The sequence below is a fragment of the Heliangelus exortis genome, chromosome 7 (genome assembly GCF_036169615.1).
Source record: "Heliangelus exortis chromosome 7, bHelExo1.hap1, whole genome shotgun sequence".
Classification (NCBI taxonomy): Eukaryota; Metazoa; Chordata; class Aves; order Apodiformes; family Trochilidae; genus Heliangelus; species Heliangelus exortis.
Window position 1 is genome coordinate 29,667,596 of NC_092428.1, and position 25,210 is coordinate 29,692,805.

At 41.9% G+C, this 25,210-nt stretch overlaps 1 protein-coding gene across 1 annotated transcript; it reads right to left on the reverse strand.

Annotated features, from left to right (window-relative positions):
* Window positions 1-901: 901 nt before the first annotated feature.
* RGS10 (regulator of G protein signaling 10) lies at window positions 902-20,489 on the reverse strand. Its single transcript, XM_071749534.1, has 5 exons — window positions 20,269-20,489; window positions 14,521-14,639; window positions 13,006-13,092; window positions 7,698-7,841; window positions 902-4,205 (listed from the first exon to the last, which is right to left on the reverse strand). The coding sequence occupies exons 1-5, from the start codon at window positions 20,315-20,317 to the stop codon at window positions 4,059-4,061; spliced, it is 546 nt and encodes a 181-aa protein (XP_071605635.1). The 5' UTR covers window positions 20,318-20,489; the 3' UTR covers window positions 902-4,058.
* Window positions 20,490-25,210: the final 4,721 nt, after the last annotated feature.

Here is a 25,210-nt window from a genome sequence, read left to right on the forward strand (position 1 = left end):
GTCATCAGCCAGGGTATGAGCACTGATGAAAACCATCTTGCACTTCATTGCTCCTAAACTGGAACTAAATATAAGCCACACAGTGACTGCTGAGCACTGGTATGGCAACACAGGGAAGTGACAGGGATCCTTTGCGCAAAGGATGCTTCACAGCTTACTTCTAACACTGCCTGTGCCAAAAAAAAGGCACTCGAAGCCCTTAGACGTGAGCTGTGTTGGATTTAAAACAAGAGGGCCTGCCTCTGGGACAGGGAAATGAACACCAGCATGTAAACAACCATTCTGGTGTGTCATATGGCAAAGCTGGGTGACTTTGTAAGACTTGCTGCTCTGCTTTAGGAAGCTAACAGCTATAAACAATTTATAAAAGGGGGGAATATATCACTTTTCAGCTTTGAACCCCAGCCACAGAATCACAGAATGCCTTGGGACCTCTCTCTCCAACACAGACATAATCAGTTTTTAACCCAGATGTAAATGCTACCCAGTTAAAATTAATCAATCTTCAGTCAAAACATAAGCACGTTCAAAACTGTTCTCCAAACCTGCATTTTCAAACCTTTTTCTCTCCTTCCCTACAGTTTTTCATACCCTCCTCCTCCACATCAAGGGCTCAGCAGCTTGAAGGATGGAAGGAATGCAGCTGGGAGAAAACTATGGGAGGAGATGAAGAAGGCACAAGAAGCATCTTCTGCTGTTCAAGCAACTTTCTGCAGCTCATTCAGACCACAGCTCACTCAGAAGTGAAACTCACTGTGTCATCTTCCCCTAAGAGAAAACATACTGACGGATTGTGAGCAACTGCATTAACAGGGACTGGAAGCAGAAAAGGGGGTAACTATGGGATATGAAGTGATCTTGGCCCAAACTGTGTCCAAAACATAAACCATCAGCACACGGGTTTGGTGTATTTGTAGAAGGTTTTAATTTTTAGCTGAGAAACACACAACAGGGCAGAGTTTAAGGCATGCAATCAGGCATGAAACTTCTCTTGCTTGGCTTTTGTCTTCAGTGTAAGTTCTATGAAATTATGTAGATTCTATTTTTAAGCTCTACATAAAGCAACTCCGAGTACCCACTTGCAGCCTGAGGTTCCATCCAATGTTTACAGCTGTTCCTGGAATGCAGGACTTAGTTATAGGTACCCTCAGTTCTTTTTTCTGTGCCACATAGAGAATATATCATATTAGATATCACAAAGGAAGTTTAATCAGTGATACTATCAATAGAAGCAAAATAACCTTTTCCACATATATATACATGCTGCAATCACAGACATCTGCTTGCATGGTTTTCTTTTGATCACTCTTTTACTGGAAAATACAAATAAACTAATGAGAGGAAAAAACCTTTCATTTCTGCAGCTTGTCAGTCGAGCTGTTGGTCTTCTAAAAACAAACCATAACCAGACGCTACAGGTAAAACAGACAATGGGGCAATGAATATTTTACTGCAGAGGCAAAAGAGCAATTCAGAGATTAAGAAATTCGTGTATTGAGGCACATTACCTCAGAAAAATCATAGGCACTGAGACGCTGCTAAAAATATACATTTCCATTTGAGCAGCTTTTTGTTGGTAGTAGTGTAAATCAGCTTTGTGTCTACTCCTCTGGGGCATTTACTCTTAAGAAGCAAATAATAAAGTACCTGATAGGGAGCATACTCCCAAGGAAAATGTTTGCAATCAGCTACAAGCAATTATTTTCTCTCTTTAGTGCCCTACTATTGTCCATACAGCCTCTGGCTTTATTTATTATTTATTATTATTATTATTACTGTTATTATTTTAAAACATGATAGCCAAAGACTCCCTTGCTCGTGCATTTTAAAAATCAATACAATTAAAAATGAACCTACTGTGCATCCACGTGACGAATGTGGTAAGAGCTCATTCTGCATTTTTCCCCTGAAGGTCCCCATCCTGCATTTTTCTGTCTCACCAAGATTTCTGCTGCCATAACTGGGAAGAAACAAATCCTGACTCTTAAATCTGTTTAAAAGCATCCCACTCCCAATGGCATGTGAAGTTCCACCCTCTGCTGTGGCAGATGTTAGGAGTTTGTTATATGCAGTGAATTTTCAGAAGAAATAATCCCAAGATTAAAAAGACTTGGCAAGTCCATAACTGGATGCTCCTGTTTCCTAGGACCCATCACAACTAAAGGATTCATGCACCTGCTTACTTCATCCTTTCCTGTAAAACATCAAAACACAGACTTTAGGCATGAGGTCAAATAGCCCTGAAAGTGCCTGAAGCAAGATTATGATTTCATCATTAAATCTTTTAAGATCATAAAAGGAAAATAAATGCAGTGCATAAGAATTACACCTTAAATCATGCATACAGAGGCACTGACCTCTCTGGTTTTTTAAAAATTAACAGGACATTGAGCTCTGGGGGAAGAATCAGAACTCCTGTTCCTGCTCTTCCATCTAATCAGGGAAGAGCTCATGGAAATAATTTTCTTTACACATTACCTGCAAGAGTGGCTCAGAGTTAAAAGAATGAATCAAGTCTGCCAAGTGAGTTTACGTCCTCAAAAATTACCATCTAGACTTAGTTTTACAACACTAATAGCAACAGTAGCATATAAAACACATCTGGCCTTAGAAAAAAGGAAAAAAAAAAAAAAAAAACCCACCACTATAAGCCAGCCCAAAGCTGTGTGTATTGAGATCAGACAGCACACAAACAGATGTTCAAGAAAAGCAGTGAAAAAAAATGAGAGTAAATAATGAGAGAAAGTGAAACAGCTAAACTACAAGCTTGGAAATAGACATTATAGCCAAGATCCTTTCCCAACTTAAAATATAACTCAGTAACATGGTGGTGAAAAAATCAAAAAAATGTATGAGCACATGAAAACTTGCTCCCCAAACCACACTGTGCAGCTCTGACACAGGGACACATTGTCCTGCAGGACAATAAAGAAGGCTCATTGGGAGCATCTTCCTTTCCCACCCTGACATTTTCATCTTTGATTGCTCAGGGCAGAATAAATTCCCTTTCCCCTCAAGCTGGGTGTGAGAATGACTAAACCATGCCAGCCCCCTGTTCCACTGCAGCTTCCCAAAATTACCATTGGAAAATTCTGAAATACTTCCCTGGGGCAAACAAAACTAGGCGGGATGATTTGGGTAGAATCATTTTAGTAAAACAAAGCCAGATTTTGTCTGTTTTGTCCAAGTATTTTTGTGGACAGAGCAGGATAGCTCAGTAGACCTAGGAAAGAATTGTTGCTTCCCAGTACCAGGTTCTGACACTGATGTGATGCAGGACATGCAGGACATGCCCACATCAATCTTTGCTGAAAAGCTGTGTGCTCTGAATGGGATTTTAACTGTTAGTTTTCAGGGATTCTATTTTAGAGTTTATATTCCCAAGGGAATACAAGTTATTCTCTCCTCTGAAGAAAGTGATAGTCTACTGCCAAAAAAAAAAAAAAAAAGGAAAATTAAAAAATACATAAATGAAAATCATTACTACACAAGTGCTTTGATTCAATAGTAAAAGCAAAGCAAAACAGGTGCCACCTTGAAAGAACGAAGTCACACAGGAAGGGACTGGATTCTGTTGAGCTTAACCCTGAAAGATGCTGTCCCCTTATGACTAAATTTTGCTGTGAATGACTCAGCCACAAAGTAACGTGGCGCCTACTCCTCAGTAGCTTCCCCCAGCAATTCAGGGTGCCAAAGTTGGTCAAAAATAAAAATTACAAGGCAAAAATTAAAAAAAAAAAACTAACCACCCTACCTCCCATTTCCCATCCTCACAAGAGAGAATACAAAAATTGAAAGCATTTTAACTTGTGAAATATGAAATGCAATTCATGCTGTGAATACCTCAGCCTTTTAGCTAGGAAACAGTCCTTCCCTGGGTGCTTGGTTATTAGCTATCATGCAAAAAAAACAATTAGTCATTCAAGCAATTAAGAAGGGAAGTATCTCCTGAAAAAGGTTTTGAGCTTTTCAAGCCCTAAATGCGACTGCTATAAACTTAGACTGGTCCTGAGTGTAATTTAGTGATTGTATTGCCTCTCCTAAAGAGATTTATTGTATCATGTGTTGTAAATTCTTGATGCTCTTTTAGCTGCAGTCTGAGCCTCTGATGAATTCTCCTCTTGCTCCTCAGACTTCTTGTGGTTTAGGAATATTTCTGACTTGAGGAAGCGGCTGTAGCTGTCATATTTCATGAGATTGAATATCTGGTAAGAGGAGGGGGAGAAAAAACACAAAAACAGTGACCTAAGTAAAACCAGATTTTAACATGAGAGTGACAGGAGAAAAAATTCTAATGTATTTTTTGTTCTGCTAGTACCAAGGCATTCCTAAGAAGCATGACATTAAAATACATTTCAAGAACTCAGAATGCAGCAAACAATATTGTAGGTTCCACCATCACTCTTCTGCAATAAAGTCCATATCAGTTTCAGAATCAGGTTATGGTTTTCACCATAGTCAACTTTAGAAACCTGAAGGGGGGAGGTCCCATGCCATGGCCACTAGGTGGGATTTTACCCACAAACCAGGAGATGACCTGGTCCCTCCCACAGCAGCCTTAGCTCTGCAGAGTGACCAGGAGTAAAACCCAGAGAGGGAATCCTCTGGCAGGGTGGTTGGAAGGTATTCAGAGGGATAAAGCAGAGATGGAAAAAAAAGAAGCACCTTTGAGGCACCTTCCTGTTACTCTTAAACATTACAGAGTAGCTCATTATACACAGAGAGTACTGGGTGATTAAGAAAAGCCTCTAAATAATTTACACAAATACTGAAAATGTCAACTGAATCTAGACTGAAACAATTGCTTTATCCCATGTTTCTTAAATTTATGCCAAACTCCCTGTTCTTTTTAGAATCCTACACAGCCAAATGCCCAGACTGGTTTCAGACCAGATCAGAAATGTCGCAGGCACCTGCCACAAAAAGCTGATGTGGTACAGGTGTAATTGTAAAGCAAATGGTAAAGCATGGCTTAAAATTGCTGATGGACTTTTCAGGCTTTGCACTAGCCCAAGACCCACCCTTAACCCCAGAGCTGGTGTGCACAAAGTCAGCACTGAACACAGCTTTTCTCCCCCAGGGCTGAGTTTAGGCTCATCCCTCAACATAACTGCTTCCTTTTCTATTTATACCTATTTCAAACAAAAATGCTAAAACTCATCTAATGTTTTCTGAAAACAACAGGGCTTGGGAGAAGAGCCTGGAAGATTCAGGTGTCAAGGTCAGGGCTGTATTTTGCTTGGTCTTGAAACAGAGAGGAAGGAAAAAGGTGAAAAAAAACAGTAAAAAAGTAAACTTCTGAACTATAATTGAGGCAAAACCAAAGCCTCCTCCACCACCCTCTGCCTATTATTTTACTGGTGGAGCCTCTCTGAGTCAGGCTTCATGACTTGATTGCATTTCATAGCTCTCAGAGGAACTGAAATTCCAGAAGGAATGTGTGAATAATCTATGTGTGGGTCACTGGAGATTCACCTTTAAGGGCCTCATTTCTTACTGATAGTACAGGTGTGTAATACAATTGATTTTTAGGAGGAATAATAATAACAGCAAAAATAATCATCATCATCGTTATCATCTCAAACTGCATTTTCATTTCACATCCTCAAGGAACCTGGGCAGGCAAATGTCAACACGCAGAACCTGACTGTTCTTGTCTGTTCACTGAAATATCCCCTTGAAAATAAATTACGTGGGGCATTTTACTATCAACTGTTTGTACATAAAAAATTAAATATTTAAGTTCATGCTTAAAACAGTGGAAATCTTGCTGTACAAGCTATATACTGAAAAAAAATAATCTCAACACCCTCTCAGTGCAGACACAATGCAATGAAGTTAAACAAAGTCAAACTCTACCTCCTGGCATTGGCTGACTAAAATATAACTAAATTTATAAAACTAGTTCAAGGAAAAAAAAATGTATGGAAGACATTGCCTAATAAAACAGCATAAGTCAGCATTAGGAATTTAGACCCCTCTTGTGCCTGGTGTCATTTAAAGCATCTCCCAGAGAGAAAGAGCACTTTAAATCAAAATCTACTGGAGTCTGGTCAGCTAAATGCCCAGAACAGAAAGATTTCATCTTTGTGAGCAAAATTATCTGTGAGCAAAAGCAGAATTTTCTTATTTCCTCCTTCCACTGTCTCCATGGAGCAGAAGCATTTATTCCATGAGTATTCTGAAATCTGCAACTTTCTATGAACCACTCTAACATCAGTTCATTCAGCATCAAGAAATGCCTCAAAATTATTTGTCTAAGGACACTCCACAGAACTGGACCCCCCCCAATAGACCCATTTAAACCAGTAGGTCTCTGGAAACATAAGTGCCAGTCACCCGTTATGTTGAGGACCAGGCTGGGGCTTTCAAGCTCTCCCTTTTTATATTTGAGCCAGACAGTACCAGCAGTAGTTAACACTGCTCTTTGGAGAATAAATTATCCCACTCTTCATAACTTTATAAGGATTGAAAACTAGAGGAGATCATAACTCTTCCTGAACTATTACCTAACAGCAATAAACAGAAGTTTCACTCCACAGAAACCTCCAACAACCCATAAATTCTCTGCATTTGGTTTTGAAGTTCACAGACTTTCTTCCTGAGGGATTCCACTACTGCTCCATGTTTCCAGGTCAGATATTACTAAATTCTGGCTCTTTGCGTACGTGCCCATTTGCAAAACTACAACACATTTTAGCTCCAGTAGCTTCAATTTACCAGGACATTTTCTTTCCCTTCCTCCAGTTCAGAAACTTTGCTTCTTCACAAGGAAATTGGGTTTCAGACATTTCCACTGCTAATTACTTGAAACAGCAGAGCCCTTTGACCGCTTGAGCTGCCTCAGCCAGTACCCAACTAACAGATCCATTATCTGATATGAAATAGGCTGCAAACACTGGTTACGTCAGTGTGCTATTTCTCCACAAAAATAAAATTAAAAAAAAAAAGGAGCCGAGTGGAAAATACAGGTAGTCCGAAGGATGGTACAGAAATTAAAGATAGCACAGTCTGCAAGTGCTTGAAAGCCACTGATAAGAAAGACTCACTCCATGACTTATGCTTTAAAATATACTAAATGTCAAGAACATTTATCACCAAAAGACATGCCTGCAAAATGTCAAGCAGATGTCCCCAGTTCTATAGAAAAAGGCAAAGCAGCCACTCTATCCTCTTTTAAATGTTGCATGTTACAGAAGAGGAGGTTTTCCAGCAGATTGCATTACATTCATATCAATAAAGTACCAAAACAAAGCAAAATAAAGAATCTTGAACTCTCAAGGAAACCAGTGGCAACCAAGGAAACAAACAGCAGCAATGACTCAGCTCAAGTCAATACACAGGAAAACGTAGGCACACAGTTAGTCACTTGGGTGATTCTCAAGCTACCAGCAAAGGAACTCAGGAAAAAACTTCATCCAGATTTCCAGGAAAAGTCCTGAAGTGGAATTAGCATGGTGATGCTGAATTTCTTAACTAATTGGGCCCAGTTAGATGAGGCCAAGGACCTCAGGACTGCTGCATTCAAGTCCCCACTATGGAAGCAACCCAGCTCCACACTCACCTCATTCAATTCAAGCCATTGGCAGCAGTCCCAACTTTCCTACACTTTTTCTGAGCTTTTTCTTAGAAAGCAGAGTCCATTAAAAGCAAACCAAAACCTAAAGAAACCTTTTTCTTGAAGAAAATAACTTTACCTGGTCCTGGAGCTTTTGAAACATGAGTGGGTGAGGTGTCTCCAAAATGGTCTCGTTCAGCCGGGACTGCCCTTCAACATTGACTTGGGAGGAAGCTTTACTTGACAGGAAAGTCATATAAATTTCTTTAGCTTTTTCTTGCATCTGCAGAAGAACATATTTATTGAAATAATTATTTGCTGGGGGAATATTCTCCATGTTTGTTAATGCTTTCTTGGAGACTACTCTTGGTCACTTCATTCTTGAGGTCCACATCTTCAAACCAATAGTCTGAATTAAAAAAGAAAAGTAAGGCAGCAAACATGCATGGAATATTTTATTTGGGTACATTTATTTGTGCTGGAGAAAAAACACCTCTGCAGGCCAACTCCTGCACTGGATACCAGGATTTGCCAGGTTAAACTGCAGGTTGTGATGTTTGAATCTGAGAAGCAATGCCAAGCTGCTCAGCATCACCAACCAGGCTTTGCCTTCACTATTCAAAATAATGTTTTACATACAGATGACCAGCATGCACAAGGAGCTCTGTGGAACTTTACTGCAAGGCAAAATTAAGCAGAATTAAGCATATAATCCCTGTTACTGACAGATAACCTCGTCATAATCTTTGTCATAACTACATTTATCCTGAGGGCATCTCATGTGCAACACCACGATTAAAAAACCCAACAAGTATTTTTTTGGCTCATGCTAAAGATAGAACTCTCAAGGGCCTCTGAAGGCTGACAAATAAGGGTAAGGTGTGACTTGCATAAAGCAGATCTGTGTTTGTGTCTGCCCTGGTTTCAGCAATCCTGTTTCAGGGGGCTTCTCTTGATAAGTCAGTAACAGTGATAACATTTTGACACTGCCCAGGATCTTTAAGCTTCAAAGCAGTAAACAAGTGGCCACGACCTCCTGAAATTCAGTGCAACCAGAAGGCTGGATAAGAGAAAGCTGGTGGGGGAGAAGGGAGCCAAGGCAGGCAGGAGGAAAGCTGAATCCTGCAAAAGGAAAACAAGACCCATGCCCAACAGGCACTGCACAACCCCAAGCCAGGGGTACTTATCCATGTCCCCCAGGGCGCATCTGATGAGCACCCAACCTCCAAACCAGCACCAACTAAAGGGCTGCATCCTTAATGAGAAGTAGGCTTGAAGAAGGAAGCATTTAAATGCTTGCCCAGGAAGGAGTCCCCAAATTTCGTGTTTTACAGCTGAGAATCAACATTTGGGGATAATTAGAGAACAGCTACATGTGCTTGACAACTCACAAGGCTTAAAGGGTTAACTCTCTCACTGCTGAAGGGAGCACCCATTTTCCTGGGGTATTTCTTTTTAACACAGAGTGCTCATCTGGTGGCTAAATCATCATGTGTCACAGAGATGTGCTTTATAACAATTTCTGATCTTCATTTCACAGGGCAGGGAGTGCAGCGTCAGCCATATCTTGTTGCAAGACGAACCTCTCTTAGGGCACGGCGCTCCAAGGTCCAACCAGGTGTTCCAGCAGAAACTCACGAATAGTGCTCTGAGCCTGTTGCTCTCAGGGCTGACGAGCCTGGATCGGTGCTATTGCTCCAAAAGCGACTATAACCTCCTCCCTGGCTACCTCTGGAGTGAGTTTTATTGGCCCCCTAATCCTGCTCATGCGCAGTAGGGGCCCGCCCTAATCAGGCACAGGTGGGTTTAACACAAGCTCATGCCCACTACCTGGCAATTAGTGGCACCTGGTTGCCTCATTTCACTACAATATCTGCTCTAAATGATCCACTCTATCAGGGGTGTGCCTGCTTTAAATGGTAAAAAATTAATACCCTAATGAAAGCAAACTAAAGGTACCTTTTAGTTACTATGGCATGAGCAAGCATAAGTCATTGTACTGTCAGTTCTACCTAAATAAGTTTTGCACCTGCTTGTCCCATTTTAAAAAGGGGCAAAAGACAGAAATAATTTCCCTCCTCTTGATTCAGTGGGAAAGAGTGGTGAGAGAATGAAAGGGAGAGAAAAAGCAGAACAAGCACCAAGGGGAAAGCTCCAGCAAATGCTCAAAAGTTCTCTTTTATCTGAACTGTATGTGCTCTGCTGGTGGCTGATCAGGGCACACAAGGCTCCACAGCGGCCACATCAGGAGGTGCCACTTGCTCAAGGAACACAGGAGCAAGCAGAGGGATTAGAGAGCAAGGCTTAAGGGAAGGATGAAACCAGAAGTACTGGGAGGAAGTTTAAAGAACATGTGGGGACCAAGAGGACTGTGTGGGAGGTTGGTGAAATGGGGAGGATCTCTGGATTTTGTGGGAAAGTATGATAAGGAAGGAAGTGAAATCTCTGTGCTAGGGAGAGGGGATCATTGGAGAGGCACAGGGGACCTGACTTTGCATATGGATTAATTGCATATGGAAATGCACAGAGAAGCATTACGTGTTCTGCTGCACATCGAGCAACTGGTATCCTCCATCTCTGCTTCAGTAGTAGAGCAGTTAAACTGCAATATACTTATTTTTTTAAAAGAGGAAAGTACAGTTAAAGCTGCCAGTGTGTTGATACATTCCCCAAATAATACTCAGGGAGAGGCAGGTTCAAGGGAAGGAGGCAGCAAAGTTCTCTGGTAAGTGGGTGGCATTTTCTGTTCTGCATCAGCCTAATATCTCAGCACAGGGGACTCTACCCTGGAATTAAAACAACACAAAAACTGGGATCTTGTTCACAGGTTGTTGTTAAAGGTTTTCTGGCACTTTCCACTTACATCTGTGCGCTCGTCCCAGCATTCGTGGCAAATTCCCACTTGGAGTAGGAAGCTCTGTCTACAGCAATCCCCCTCACTATTCCAAGTGGATACAATATTATTTCTCACTTCCTTTCCTAAGGTCAAATTCAGCTCTCAAGCATATGTGGCTCCCAAGTGAGGTGGCTGGAAGTCCCACAAGCCCCTCAGAACAGGCTCCAGCACTTTGCAGCTGTGCAGCATTACCCAGTCCTGCTTATCCATCACCACATTCCAAGAGGGAAGGGGCAAAAAACCTCTGCAATAGGTATACTTGGTGCTGAAATTACCCTCTCCAAATTTCTTGACCTGGGTATTTTGGTGGGTTTAGTGATAGCTGAAAAGAGTCCCCTGTTTCTTGCAGGATTTATTACAATCTGTATTTTATTTTTAAAGCTCAGCTGCAGAAGAAGAAATATTTAAACCTTGGGAAGTAGCACAATGGACACACGTTGTTTATTCCATTAACACTCACAAACACGACAGCACGTGACTTAACTCCAATCAAATATTTAAATTTTATTCACTTATCCCCACCACTCCCATTTCAATAATGAAATGTGTCCTCAGATGAGGACCATATGGGAGAGCTGACTGCTACAGAGGACTTGGCTAAAAATCACAATTCTATTTTAACTTCCATTTTGAAGGAATGATAAAGAAATAAAATCCTTTTTAAGAAAACCACAGAGGCATGAGGGGGGGAATTTTTGCTTCCAGGGTGCTAAGATAAGTTGAATCTAGTCCCTCATTCAAGGGGGTCACATTCAAGGGGAAGGGGACAGAAAAGATGGATCTGTACAGCATCTTGCAAGATCTGCCCCTGTTGGCTTAGTATTTAAGTCAGCTTTTAGGCAGAGCCAAAGGCAGAGCCTTTACCAAACCAAATACTGCTCCAGGCTGATGCTGAAGGGATGACAGAGATTTTATTTTTATATATATATATATACACACACATATATATAAAAACCAGAGTATATTTATATTTATATTTATATTTCGCCTATCACCATATTGATAAACATCCTTTGGAACCCCTCTGACATCATGTCATGAAGGGATGATGACACCAGGCACAATTAATACTTAATCCAGGTGATTACCTTTGTGCAAGTTTAAACTGACAAAAAAAAACCCCAAAACTCCACACTAACATTCTCACGTCAAGTAATGAAAATTTTATGCTACGCTTCAAAAATAGGGTGACAAAAAAACCCAAACCAACATTTGATCTGGGTTAAATTGAAATCTGCTTCAAAGCTGGAAGACCAAAAGTCTAATTGTCTGTGAGCTAGTTTCTGTGGTAAACCAATTTTAATGAAAAGCAGGTTATAAAGTAATTTCAAAGTAGCTTTTAGAATACTTTGCTCACATTAGATAGATACAGAGTGGTTTCTTCATGAGCCACATTCAAAAGCTAAGTTTATGCTTCATAAACAATGGAAAGATTTATGAATATGGATATTTTTTAGTGCTTTTTCTAGGTTTGTAAATTATCTAAACAAAGCCATCCATAAGCAGCAGCTATAAAAATTTACTGTAAGGCTGTCTCATTCTAAAGCATATTTAGCTGACTCTGGAGTCCCAGCCTCCAGACTGACCAAACTGGGTGATGATTGGTACTGAATAATTATATTAAATTGAACTTAGTTAAGTCTTTGCCCACTTGTTTGGCAATTCATTCAAGAATTCATTAAGCTACTGGTGCCTAATTCATTCACCAGCATGTGAAAGCCTCTGTGCATCAACAGAGTCAAGGTGGGATTTCAAAAAAATGGGCTTAAAAAAGAAAAAGAAATTTAAAAAAAGAAAAATTAAAAAAAAAGAAATAAAATCACAAAACATTTTCAGAAACAAGCAAAAAAATAAAAATAAAAAAATAAAAATCACATTACATGTTTTAGGCCTGTCTCTATTGGCCTTGAAGCCTAAATGTGAAAGTGGATCCTGTGTTCCTGGTGGATCTAAATGTAGATCAAGATCCAAGCAGTGGAAAAAAAACTTACTGGAGGTGGCTAACTGAAAAAATTCCATGAAAAATATTCATGAAAATGAAAATGCTCTGCAGGTATACATCAGTTTGAATGAAAATTGAAACAAAAAAGATAGTCTAAAGTTTTTTTGTTTTGTAACTTTTCATTTGCTAAGGCAAAACGTTTCACTGTGGTATTGTAAAACATTTTGTTTGTGCTGCTTGTTATTTTTTAGTTCCACTGTAATATTATAATGGTGTATATTTTCATGAAAAATCCTGAATGAAAAGATCTTATCTTTTCAAGCAAGATGATGCAACATCACTGAATTAAACATTTTGCTATTCCCAAGCAACAACAAAAAGTTCAGAGCTTTCAAAACATGGGAAACTTGACAATTTCAGCATTTTGTTTTCATCTACAATAGAACCAGCTTTGTTTCCAAACAATTCCATCACTGTGATTTCAGGGCAATTCCTTCCCATGCATTTTATTTCTGCTCACATGAAGTATGTTATGCAACAGAAATGCAACAGCTCCACCTCCCCTATGGAAACCTTGACAAGTAAAATTGATTTAGGAAATCTACCTACCTGGTTTTTTCCCTGGGTTTTCTTGAATTCTTCACATGCTAGCCAGAACAAAACATTTTCTTCACTGAATTCTTTCTTTAAAAATTCCTAGGGAAAAGAAAAACAAGCAAACTGATGTTAGCATCCAATTTCTCAGTTGCTTTTCCCTTCTCCTGCTATAGCTATTAAAACTAGAGGCTGCCTATGGCCAGTTTTACCCCAGTGTGAGTCTCCATAGATACTTTAATGCATCTGCACCTTACCCAGACACAAATGAACACCCACATATACCCAGCCCTTTAAATCCAGGGGAATGAAGAGCTACATCTCATCTCAGAGCATATCAGTAACTAACAGGAAGAGTTTGTTCAGTCTCCCTTAAGTAACTCAAGCAACTGTACAGTCATTGCTCAAAGGGAAATCCAAAAATATATGAATTCATTAGCAGGTGAGTATAATGAATTATTTTAATGAGGCACAGACCCATTGAGATTCTTATCTAGTATCTGTTTTTTTTAATGAGCAAAATCTTTACAAAAAAACCTGTTTCTAAATATGATCACCAGTGGCAATAAATTCACTTAAGTAAAGCAGGAGATGCATTTGTTTTCTCTAGACAAGTGTTTAAACAAAGCACATTCCTCCTAAAGTGAGGCATGTTTTAAAATAGGGGGGAAACCAGCACATTGTTTTTCTTTAGAAAAAATAATTAATGAAATATTTCTAGCTCTTGAGCTCACCAGTTTTCACTTACAGGTGCTAGGAAATAGAGATCATGTAACATCAAGGATTAATAGCAAAATTATTTTTTTGTTGTTTTAAGAACTCTAAGTCACAGTGTTTTACAACTCTGGCTTGCATTATTTTTCAAGCCAGTCTGGCAAAAAAATCATTTTGTCCTAGTGCATTTTATCAGTGAGGCAAAACCATCCTGAAGGAGCCAGTTCCTATTCCTACAGCCAGCGTGGCAAGAAAGGCTTGAGAAACCAACTCACACCCCCCTCACCTAACTAACCCTCACCCAACATTTTGAGCCACACTTTCTAGTAACCTTCCAGGGAAAACTGCAACACAGAATCAGAGCCCCACAGAGCTGTCAGGCTCAGGAGATGTTAGTGATAACTCACAGGTCAAGCAAGCCCAATGTGTCATCAACACTTGAGAATAAAGAGTGTGGGACCAGTCCCCAGTGATAAATAAAGCTTGGCAAGAGAGACCAGTGGCTCAAGGACTGTAGTTTATCCAACAGCCACTTGTTAATCCTTCCAGCAGCTGATAGATACTCCTAGAAACATGCAAACAAAAGGCTTCCATGTGCCCTTGGAGAGAAAGCTGCAGTGGCCAAAAGGCACTAATTCAGCAGCTCAGCAAATGTCACAGCTCCAGCTCTGCCAGCTCTGCTCAGGGCAGGTATCTAGCAGGATGCATGCCTGCCTGCTTACAGCTTTAGCACAGCTTCCCTGCTTATGCTGAGGCTCATTCAAGCTTTAAATCCTAATTTTGGTTTCGATAAATATCCAGAGTTAATATAGCAACCCTAAATCGTTTCACTCCTTCCGGATCTTCGAGGAGGTTCTCCAGTGATGTAGCCCATTTTGAGGTTCCTTTCAAGGTTGGGTGGCTGCTGCTTGGGTGACCCTCGCTGTCATTTATCTCTGGGAAAAAAAAAAAAAAAAAAAAGGAAAAAAAAAAATCTTCATTAGAAGTGATGAACGTCACATGAATTTCTTCCCCGTTGCCCTCCGCACCCTTGGATTACATCTGCTCTCTTGGAAGAAAACACCATAAAACTGAAAACAAACACAGACATATTTGAATTCTGCTTTGCCTTTTAGGAGGCAAAAATGCCTTGCAGTCAGATAATTCATGAGCATGTAAGTAGGCACTGTCACTGTTTTACAGGAGTTCAAGCACTGTGGAACACAATGACCACAGCCTGGGTATTAAAAGGACCATTTGCCTTTTGTTCTGGCACTGTCCATGACATCTTATCTGCCAGCCAGGATTCTCACAGACAGCAAAGATGGCATCTATTTTTTTTAATTTTTCTGTCCCAGGGACAAGGATGTTACATCCGAGGTAGGTGACACCCAAAAAAAATTGTCTGCTGGCTACTCCTCAGAAAACCTGTTCCTTGGGAAGACTCCAGGAATGTTCCTGCTGACCTAGAAATCTTTAAAACAGCCATAAAGAGCTTGGTCTCCTTTCCCCTCACACTCAAACTGCCCAGGGAAGACAGAGGAGTGCAACCTGGAAGAAGTCAGGATAAGAGCTCTACTTTGGGCCACTACACACCAAAAGGATGCATCAAATTCTTCCTGTAATCAACACAGCTTCTATTTATTTGGATAATCCCTTCATTTCTCCCTACCAACTTCATGGAAATATGGATCTTGGTAACTTCTGCTTAATCTCTGCTAAAGAAAACCCTTCCTCCACCATGAAACTAAACACCAGCAAGTATCTCAGACAGCTATCTCTGCAGAGCTGTACTATCAGATGCCCTTTTCAGCTGGGAGCTAGAATGAGAAATGTGAAGGTTAAAGCCTTACAAAATATTGGCACAACAGCAACGCCTCCTGAGCTTTGGTTGGTAGGGACCTCTTGAATCTATTTGTTTTTTCTAGCAGTGAGATGGACCACTGCTTTAAATGAATGAACATCTCCTTTTATCCCTTGATCCAAGGGCTTTTTCTTACAGGAGAAGCTACAAAGCTGGAAAAGAAGTAAACTTTCTGGAGAGACCTCCACTCATGCCCCAAGTGAATAAAGATGGAAAAGAAAGGAAAGCAGCTAAAATGATTGAACAAGAGGTCGCTGAGCTACATTTTTCAGGTGTAAATCCTGCCTCTCCTTTGCCTGTCCTGCCCTCACTCACTGGTGCAGCTACAGCACCAACCTGAAAATTCTTACACAATGAGTTCACGACTGTGCACCCACACCAAACCTTCCAGGATCCAAAATTACAACAGATTTTGGTAAGGACTCTGACAGATTGGGCTCCAAAGCAGCAAGTATACCTGCAGCTCTGTATAAGAAACACAAAGTCAAGTGAAGGCTGTCTCCAAACCACTGCTGTAGCCTTCATATCTGCCTCAGTTTCCCTTCCCCACATGCAAAAGGATGTGGTTCTTGATTATCACTTGCAAAACTTATGTTAGGAACCTGACTCAAAGTATCTGGGCATCTGATCTCAGTAAAATATCCGAGATGTAAGTGGGAATAGCCAAGTGCACTGGAGCAGAACACAGTTACTTCTGGGAAGCTTGAATCTCACATTATGATCACTCTCTCCTGCATGCAGAATGGCAGCTCTGTGTGTACAGCTGCTGAAGGCCTTAAGAATCAGACCACCCCCATATTTAATATATGAGTTAGCAGAGAACATATGGGAGTGAGATTTTATTTCTAGTGTTCCTTTGGAAGCCAAATTTTAAGTCAACTTTAATGATTAGTTTGAAAAGCATGTATTTCAGTGAGCCAGTGCAACACAGGGCAGAAACAGTGCCACGAGAACCTGAAAACATCGCTGGTGAGCAGACAAAGGAAGGAAGAAATGTTTCCATACACCCCAGATACATCACCCTGCTTCCTCTTGGCACCTCTCACTTGTGTCTCCTTTTCTCTCTGTCCTGCCCAACTCCCTTCTCCTCAGCTTCCTCTCACTTCCAGCCTACCCAGCACCACCCCATTTACATCCCCTGGTGCTCTTTTTCATTACCCTCCAAACCTTATAGCATCCTTATGACCCAGCTCCCCTCCTCTCTACCTCTCCCTCCTCCTCCTCCAGCAGCCACAGTCCCAGCTGCAGCCCCCAGCATCCCACCTGGGGCAGGGGACACCAGCCAGGGTGTCACGATGGAGGGCAAACCCTCAGACTGCCTGGACATGAGAAACACAAAAGGCCAAAAAACACTCTTGGCTGCTGCCAACACCTCTTCTCCTGAACAATACCCCAAAAACACCATAACTGCACCCAAACAGCACACTGGGGACATGGCCTGGTTGGTACCACCCTGCTTGGTGTGCCAGGGGCAACACAGCTGGCAGGGGACAAAGTTATGCCAGGGGATGTGCCACAGCTCTGCAGGGCTTGGGTTTCTGCATGGCACTGATGAAGCTCTCTCCCTCCAGTACCATGAATTCCCATGCTCAGTGTTCCTTGGCAGTCACCATGAAACATTAATGTTCCCCTTCAGTGCAAATGTAAATAGGCTGCACAAGAGACAGGACAGTAGGAAACACCCTGAAATTTTAGGAGGATATAAAACCTGCTGAGTATTTTTATTATACCCCATTAAATATGCCCTTGCAAACCTTTTTTTCTAATAGGAAAGTGACAACCCCCCCGGATTAGGATCATAACTTTCTACCCCACGCAGTGGTTTTATTTGGCAGAGTTGGTGTGTGATTTCTGGAATTTTTTTAAGAGCTTGGAAAATAGGAAAGAGGTTTTCCCCACTAGTGACTCAAGAAGCTAATCCCCAATTCTGTATCTCAAAGGTAAGGTTACTAAATTACCTTAAAAATGATACTTCCACCAAAGTACAATTTAATGAAAGTCAGAAACAATTTATTTTAGAGGCCAATACTGCAATATATGCAATTATGTGAACAGCATGCTTGAAACCTACTTATCTCTGTTTGCTAGTTATATAGATAACTTCCTCCTGTTAAAATAATCTAGTGACAAAGTTATGCAGTGTACAACTGGAAATAAAAAGCCTGGTACCAATATTTAAGTACCAGAATGTATCCATCAGCATGCGGAAGGCAGACATCAGCTGCTACTGAAATATGGGAGGCAACTTTGTGCATCAAAAAGGGGATTAAAAATCAAAGGACTTCCACCAATACCTCTATAGAAGTAACAGACAGAATAAAGAAGAGATGCTAAACACTTGTTATCTTTGAGGAGGGCCAGAAACCAAGAGGCAGAGCAAGGCAGCAAAGCAGGGGCTGTTGCTGAGCCTCTGCTGAAGCAAACTTTCCACTGAGTGTACAACCAGAACACAACCGCTCACTTGATGTGCAGGGGCAGCTGCTTCTACAAACACAGCAAAAGATGAAGTCCTTATGTAAACAGGACCGTTATTTCAGAGAATAACCTTATACAAAGCCCACAGATAGGCAGCTATTATTAGCTGGAGCATTATTTTGGAGGAGGCTCTTAAGGGAGCTGCCTTCCCCTATCACACCAGAGCGCTGCTGCACTGGACTGCGGATAAAAGCTCTTTATGAGCAACAGATATAACGGTAAGTGCTGCACTAATGATGCTGGAATTACCAGCTGAAGTGTCAAAAATCGGCCAATATTTGCATTCTCCAAACAGGAAGTTGGACTGAAACCGCAGAAAGTGCCAATACCATCCCAACACACAACTTTGCAGGTCAAAACTCAGGGTTCTGGCTCCGACTTTTGAAAAGCGCAAAACAAACAGAGAAAAAAATGTGGAAAACCACCAAGCTTTTAGAGATCCAGGCACAGCTAATTGAGTTAGACACACTAACCTGCCTGCCTTCCAGAAGGACATTCTCAAACCAGCAGCCTGCATGGCACCCCACCAGACAGCACAGACTTGACACCCTGCACAGAACCCTGCTGAAAGCATCCCTTACCTAAAAACCTCTTCTAATTCCTTCTGTCCCCCCACACCTTCTGCAAGCTCCTTAGCAAAAGGCAAACAGCACACCAACAGCACATAAGACAAAAGCACCATGCAAACAGCTTTAAAGGTTAATATACAACGTTCAGAAAATCCTTCTCAAGCTCTTCATGAAGAACTTCTGACCACACCACCTGCAGCATCCCGTTTTGCACCTGGATCTCACAGCTGCAAGCCACAAGCCTTTATTATTAAAAGTACTCTGAATACCTTGTCTTTTCCTATGATCACCAGAACTATCCAGCAACAATCACCGGTCTGGAATTAATTAATCCAAAATTATGAAAGAGTAGGGAACTTCATATGTAAGCAGCTGAAAAGGGGAAAAAATCCCTTACTTTCCATGTGTCTAAGTGCCACTGGATGAATCTTCTCCACACAATATTTTTCCTAGGAGCACCTGAATTTTGGACCTTTCCACTACACGAAGGGCTGTCCTTTGCCTGCTCTGGTTGTTCAAAGCATGAGCCTCAACATCCTCTTTTGACTGTCTCTAGCAACAGATGGCTACTAAATTCCACTTTTAACTGTAAGGAAGGAAACTAAAGGGACGTTCCGCTTTTACAGCATCTCTGGAAGTGTTCACCAGACATATATCCTAAAATAAAAACCAACCAAAGAAAAAAAAAAAAAAAAAAACAAAAAAACAAAAACAAAACAAAAAAAAAAAAAAAAAAAAAAAAAAACAACAAAAAAACAAAAAAAAACCAAAAACAAAAAACCCAAACACCCACCCTAGCTCTAGACAAACACCAAGTTTCTTTTCACAAAAAGACTCTGCCTGCTAACTGCACATTATAAAAATTCAGTATTATTTTCTGGGATTCTGAGTGGGTAACTTTTACCCCAATCATTTCAGCAGTGATGTATAAGAGTCCCTTTGAATGAAAGACTGAAGAGCATCACAGACACCCCGTGACAGCACCAACACGTTGCCCCGCCTGTCTGCAGAGGGAACCGAGCAGTCCTGCTTTTATTACGCCTTAGTAACTCCCATCCCAGTCGAAGCCTCTCCCTCCAAAGCCAAACTCCTCCAAGTCAACTCAGAGCTTCGAACAACCCCGCTCTCAACTCCTGAGCTATCCCCTTGCTCCCGGTAACAGCGCCAGGCAGCAGCTCGCAAGTCAAATGGGGCTGATGAGGCAGAAAAGCCCCAGCAGATCTTCGGTTCCTTCTTCCATGCAGCTGCCGGAGCGGGAAGAACCGCGCGTTTTTCGGTGAGTTCCTGCATTTCACCCCGCACCCCCAGAGCTCTCCCCAGACATGCTGTGACAGCCGAGGGACAGATCCCGGAGCGGCTGAAGCTCCCCGGCGGAGGAGCCGAATCCCGCTCAGCCCGGCGGGACGCGGGTACCACAGGGAGCCGGGCTGAGGAGCCGCCGCGGCCCAAGTCACGGAACCGAGCATCAGGCACAGCCGGGGGCGGGCGGGCTCGGCTCCCCGGGCTGCCGAAAGGGCGGGAGAACCGCTCCCGGACCGAACCCCCTCCCTGCTCAGCGCCCGCGCTGCTTCCACGACGCTCGGTGGAAGGAGAAGCGCGGCCCTTGCTCTGCCCCCGGCGCTTCCCCAGCGGCCGCCGGTGTTGGGGGCTGCCCCAAACCCCCCTTTCCGCCTTTACCTGGCGGCGGGCGCTTCCTGCTGAGCCGGCTCACTGCCCGGTTAAACATCTCGGGGGCGGCGGCGCGACCCCTCTCTGCCCGGAGCCGGAGGGGGCGGCCGCGCCTTCCCCGCTCCCCTCTGGGGAGGGACCGCCCAGTCCCGTCCCGCCTAGCTCCGCTCCTCCCAAAACCGCCTCCTTCTTATCCTCCTCCTCCTCTTCCTCAGAGGCGCCTCAGCCGCGCCCTGCCCGCCGCTTGCCGGCCCGAGGGGAAGGCAGCGCCCGCCTCCCGCCCGCAGACGGGACTGGGGAAAGGGGGAGGGGGTGGGGGGGGCGGCTGGGGGGCGGGGCGGGAGACAGCGGGCTCGGCCCGACCCGGACCGAGGGAGGAGCGGGGCCCGGTTCCTCCACACTGCCTCCTCCACACTCCGTCCTCCGAGGCGCACCCCGGGGGGAGGGATGCGGAGCGGGATCCCCACGGTACCGCCACGGAGCGTCAAATGCAATGTGGCAATGGTGGCGATCCAGTGCCCCTGGAGAATGGCACCGTCCACAACCTCACCCCTCGGCACCCTCCCCTTCACCACCTCAGCCCTCGGCTGAGCCCCGGCTGCTCTGCTTCCAGCTTTACCCCCTCCATCCCCCTTCACTACCCCTCCAAACAGATCCGTCCCCTCCCTTCACCCGCATCCATCTCCTCCATCCTCTTCCCAGCTCCAGGCTGCTCCTTCATCTCGGACATGGGGACACTGTCACCACCGAGCATTCGGCCACCAGACGCCCTCAAGTCTTTGCTGAGCAGGTGCAAGAAACAAAAAAGCTTCCCTAAAACCGTCTCAGTTATCTACGTTGTTCACTTTCCCACCAAAATGGAAGTGCCCAAGTTTTTGGGGCTGAGGTGACTCCTTTGGCCTTGCAAAACACGGAAGGAGCAATTCTTCCTCAACAGGCAAAGCACAATTAGGATTCTAACAAGTGTAATTTCTCATTTTTTGGAGGTAACCTTTTCACCAGAATATTCTTGTAAAAATCCATCACGAGAAATATAATTCTGACAAAGCTACACCATCCCGAACAAGACAGCTAACTCAGGGAGCACAGAACAGCAGTGAGTGTGGGATTAGCACTGGCACTCAAAAAGTACTCAAAAAAAGTCACAGAAATCATTGCTGGCAGACAAGCCAACACCTGTTTCATTTCCAAAGCCAAACCCCAATCCTTGACACACAGCAGCACATTTATAACCAGCACTGCTCACAGAAGGAACCTGAAGGGGCTCCCAATCCCACCAAAACATTATGGGTATTCCCCACTTTCATGTAGCAGGCCATGATTTAATTCCTGGGAACTGGTGACACCAGAATGCTGAAGAGAAGAATAAATCCCATCTGTGCTTCCAAAATAAACAGCACAATACCTTCCAGCTGAAGTGATCTGGCCTGCACACCACTGGACTTTTGCCTTCCGTACCAGGGCCAAAATCTGTGTTAGCTGGTAAAGATTTCTTGGCCCTTGGTGTGGATTTAAAAAAAAAAAAAAAAAAAAATTTGCTATGACCCTGAGGGAAATGCTCAACAGCTGCACATATTTCCAAGCAGATCTGTGGGACAAGCATGACAATATGTGGCCCACAGCTGTAAATAAGCTGATACCTGTATATAGCCACCTGCAACTTTAATTATTACTGAATTTATGCTGTGCCAGCATCCACACATTTAATACAACCTTACACTGATTTTTAGACTGCATCATGACTCTTCATCAGCTTTTCCTTTATTTCACAGGGTAAAGTTTTCCTTAATTATTAAAATAATATAATCCACGAGTTTCTTTGATAGCCTCTGACTGTCAAACACAGCAGCATCCCGTAGCCTGGTAGGCAATGCCAGGTAACACACAGCAGGAGATGGAAAAATGCTCTCTGTGCACTTACCAAGGTGTTGCACATAGATCTGAAGAGCTGTGTGCCACTAAAACTGAACAGTACTGACATTTAGAGATACATGTAATCAATAAAATTGTGCAACTTGATTATATTTTATCTTCAGCTATTTTTTTTCTCCTTTCAACACTAGTCAATAGTTAAAATAATAAAATTTACTTGAAACTGAACATAAAAGCTTTCATGAGCCTTGTGTCTCCTACTCAGCACATAGGTGATGTGGTAACATATTGTGTGGCAGAAACACTTCAGCTGCTCATTAACCTAAATAAGGGCAGCTTTACCCATTCTGATTATGTTCAGCAAACTTCCCATTGACATTTGTAGGAATGGAAGGGGTGGGAATAACGCCCAAAAAGCTGTAAACACACTTGAAAAATCTGTGATTTCAGGCAAGGGTATCAGATTCTATTTCAAAAATTTACCTGAATCCTGAAGACTAATTGGTAGACTTAAACAGTTGGTTTTGAATAGAAATGGAAGCAGTTGCTTAGTGTATGCTACACAAAAACCCCACCTTTAGAATCCAGTTGTAGACTTGCAAAGTCCATTTTCCAACTACACTTTACTTGTTCCTAAAGCACTCCAGGACCTCAGCACTGCACAGGTGTTACAATATAGACTTAAAGGCCAGATTCACAGACCTGGCTTTACATCATCCTGAAGCCACCAGCTCTATAGGTGACACACACACAGAAATAGTGTTTCTGCTGATTCAGCATGTTCTCCACTCATATTCCTCTCCCACCTCAGAAGTGCCTGCGGCTCCTTCAGCTCAGCACAAGGTGTGCAGCACCCCTGTCCCCAGCAGTTTTCTTTGTCAGCACCTGTAGCAGACCTGATGCTAGGAAAAAAGAGCTCACATGAGAAGTTTGGCTACATTAATGCGATTAAAAACCCTACACACCAGGATTTCTACTGGAAATGTCCTGCCTGTACTACACTAAAGCCAGAGCATCCTTGCAAGAATTTTTTTCCTTCTAACAATCTTGGCTTGTAATTGGCAGTGAGGTTTTATGAGCTGAGAAGAAAGAGGACAAGATATTTAAGGTCCCTCAGAAATCTCAATAGCAAATGACCATGCTTTTGACTCTGGATTTTTAAGAAAATTTCTTTTCACTCAAGCCGAAGGACTAACCACTTTGTTCGCACCGCTCTAGGAGATTCAGAAAGCAAAATCAAAATTAAATACAAGTTTTACAATTTTCAAGTTTGTTGAAATTCAAGTTGAACATTCAAGTTGAATGTTTCTATAGTATTTTGCCCAAGTATATTTTCACATGACTTTAAAGAGGAAGTGATTTGTTGATATACATTCTACAGATGGACAAATCTAACCTCCCATGATGTGAGGCAACAGTAGAAAAAAATACTAGATGCCACATTGCACACTGTGTTCTGGCCGGAGAAAAGAAGACATCTTAACCCGTGAGAATACACGACTGAAAATCTGACTGTTCAAAGCATCCCAGGGTTCAATATATAAAACTTGATTTCAAACTTTATGACAATTCACTCATAGTGTTTATAATGGGATGACATATACAGCTTTTAAGTCTTTCCTTCCAAGTAAGGAAAAATATTTAAATATTAAAATATTAAAAATAATATTATTAATATTAAAAATTAATTAAAATATTTAATCTAAATATTTTAGCTCCTACATTTTCAGTTTAAACACAAAGAAATCAGTGAGATGCTCACTGTTAGAACACACCAGTGTGGTTAAGCCTGCTCCTTTTGGAGAAAGCAACACAATTTGATATTAAGATATGGTGGGGTTTTTTTTCAGTTCAAAGCCAAAAGTAACTTTTTCATAGTATTACCTTTAAACCAGCAAACCATTTTTTGTTTCAAGTCAAGTTTGTATGTGTTAGATAAATACATTCAGTAAGCTGAAGATTCACAAATAACAGAGTACATGAGCAAGTAATAAGACATGATTTTAATCTTTTAATAACACACAGAGAAAATATGAACACATCCTTCCTGCAAGGTAAAGAGCATAAAATGGCTTTGAAGAGAATTTTGGTAGAAACCTGCCTGCTGTCTCAGGCTTCCCTAAATACATCAGGGGAATTCACCCAGCACTCCTCACTTTGAACTCTGAGAAAGCTCTGACTCACTGCTCTGTAATACTCTCTGCTAGAAGGAGGTTCACAGGGTCAACTTTTATCCCCAGCCTTGTGGAACATTCCTCAATACCTCCAGCTCCAGCAGCGTTCCAGATGCCAAAATACAGACTGCAAAAAAGCAGCCACATTTTAACATGCAAAAACTGAACTACAGGCTAAGTCATTCCAGCAGTGCTCCTGCCTTGCATTACAGCTATACCCTCACCTCTGAGAAAAAAGCACTGAGAAAAAAGCACTGAGAAAAAAGCACTGAGAAAAAAGCAAGACCAAGTGCTGGTAATTTAACTTGCGATGTTCTTTGCATCTGACAGTTATGAATCAGCAAAAATGTTTCATTAGTTTGGTATCAAAGGCATATTTAAGTTAGTTGTAAGGTTTGTAATATTAACCTTAGTTGTAAGGTTTTTTATCAAATCTTCAAGTTTCTTCAACATTGTTCTATACAAAAAGGAGAAAGAATTAAGATAAGGAAAGGTTATTTTCTTTTTATCTTGCAAAAAAAAATTAATATGGTCAGTTTTTCATCCCCGGGGTACCCACAGAGCTTCAAAACAGTTTTCAGAAAATAAAGCAGCAGCGTGAATTAAAACCTGAGATGAAGAAATATAGCTTTTAGTAACAAATTTTACAGTGATAAAAAATTTCACTTGGTAAAACCATATTCATGTATTTATCTAGAAGTTAATTAAGAGATCATTATCAAAATGTTAAAAGTATTCTAAGCATCTCTAGACTATGTATAGTCTCAGATTTCATGGATTTTATCCAGTCTGGTATGAACCTGAAGACATATTTAAAAAAAAAAAAAAAAAAAAAAAAAATACTTAAGACCTCCTTTCAACATACACCTATTAATACTGAAACACAAAGATTTCTGCAACACTGG

Excerpts from the sequence above, each read along its gene's own strand:
- RGS10 (XM_071749534.1), bottom strand. The coding sequence starts at position 20,317 with ATGTTTAACCGGGCAGTGAGCCGGCTCAGCAGGAAGCGCCCGCCGCCA. Across the intron at positions 14,640-20,268 it reads CAGGAAGCGCCCGCCGCCAG|AGATAAATGACAGCGAGGGT; the intron begins GTAAAGGCGGAA and ends TTTTTTTCCCAG. Across the intron at positions 4,206-7,697 it reads TTCAAAAGCTCCAGGACCAG|ATATTCAATCTCATGAAATA; the intron begins GTAAAGTTATTT and ends TCCTCTTACCAG.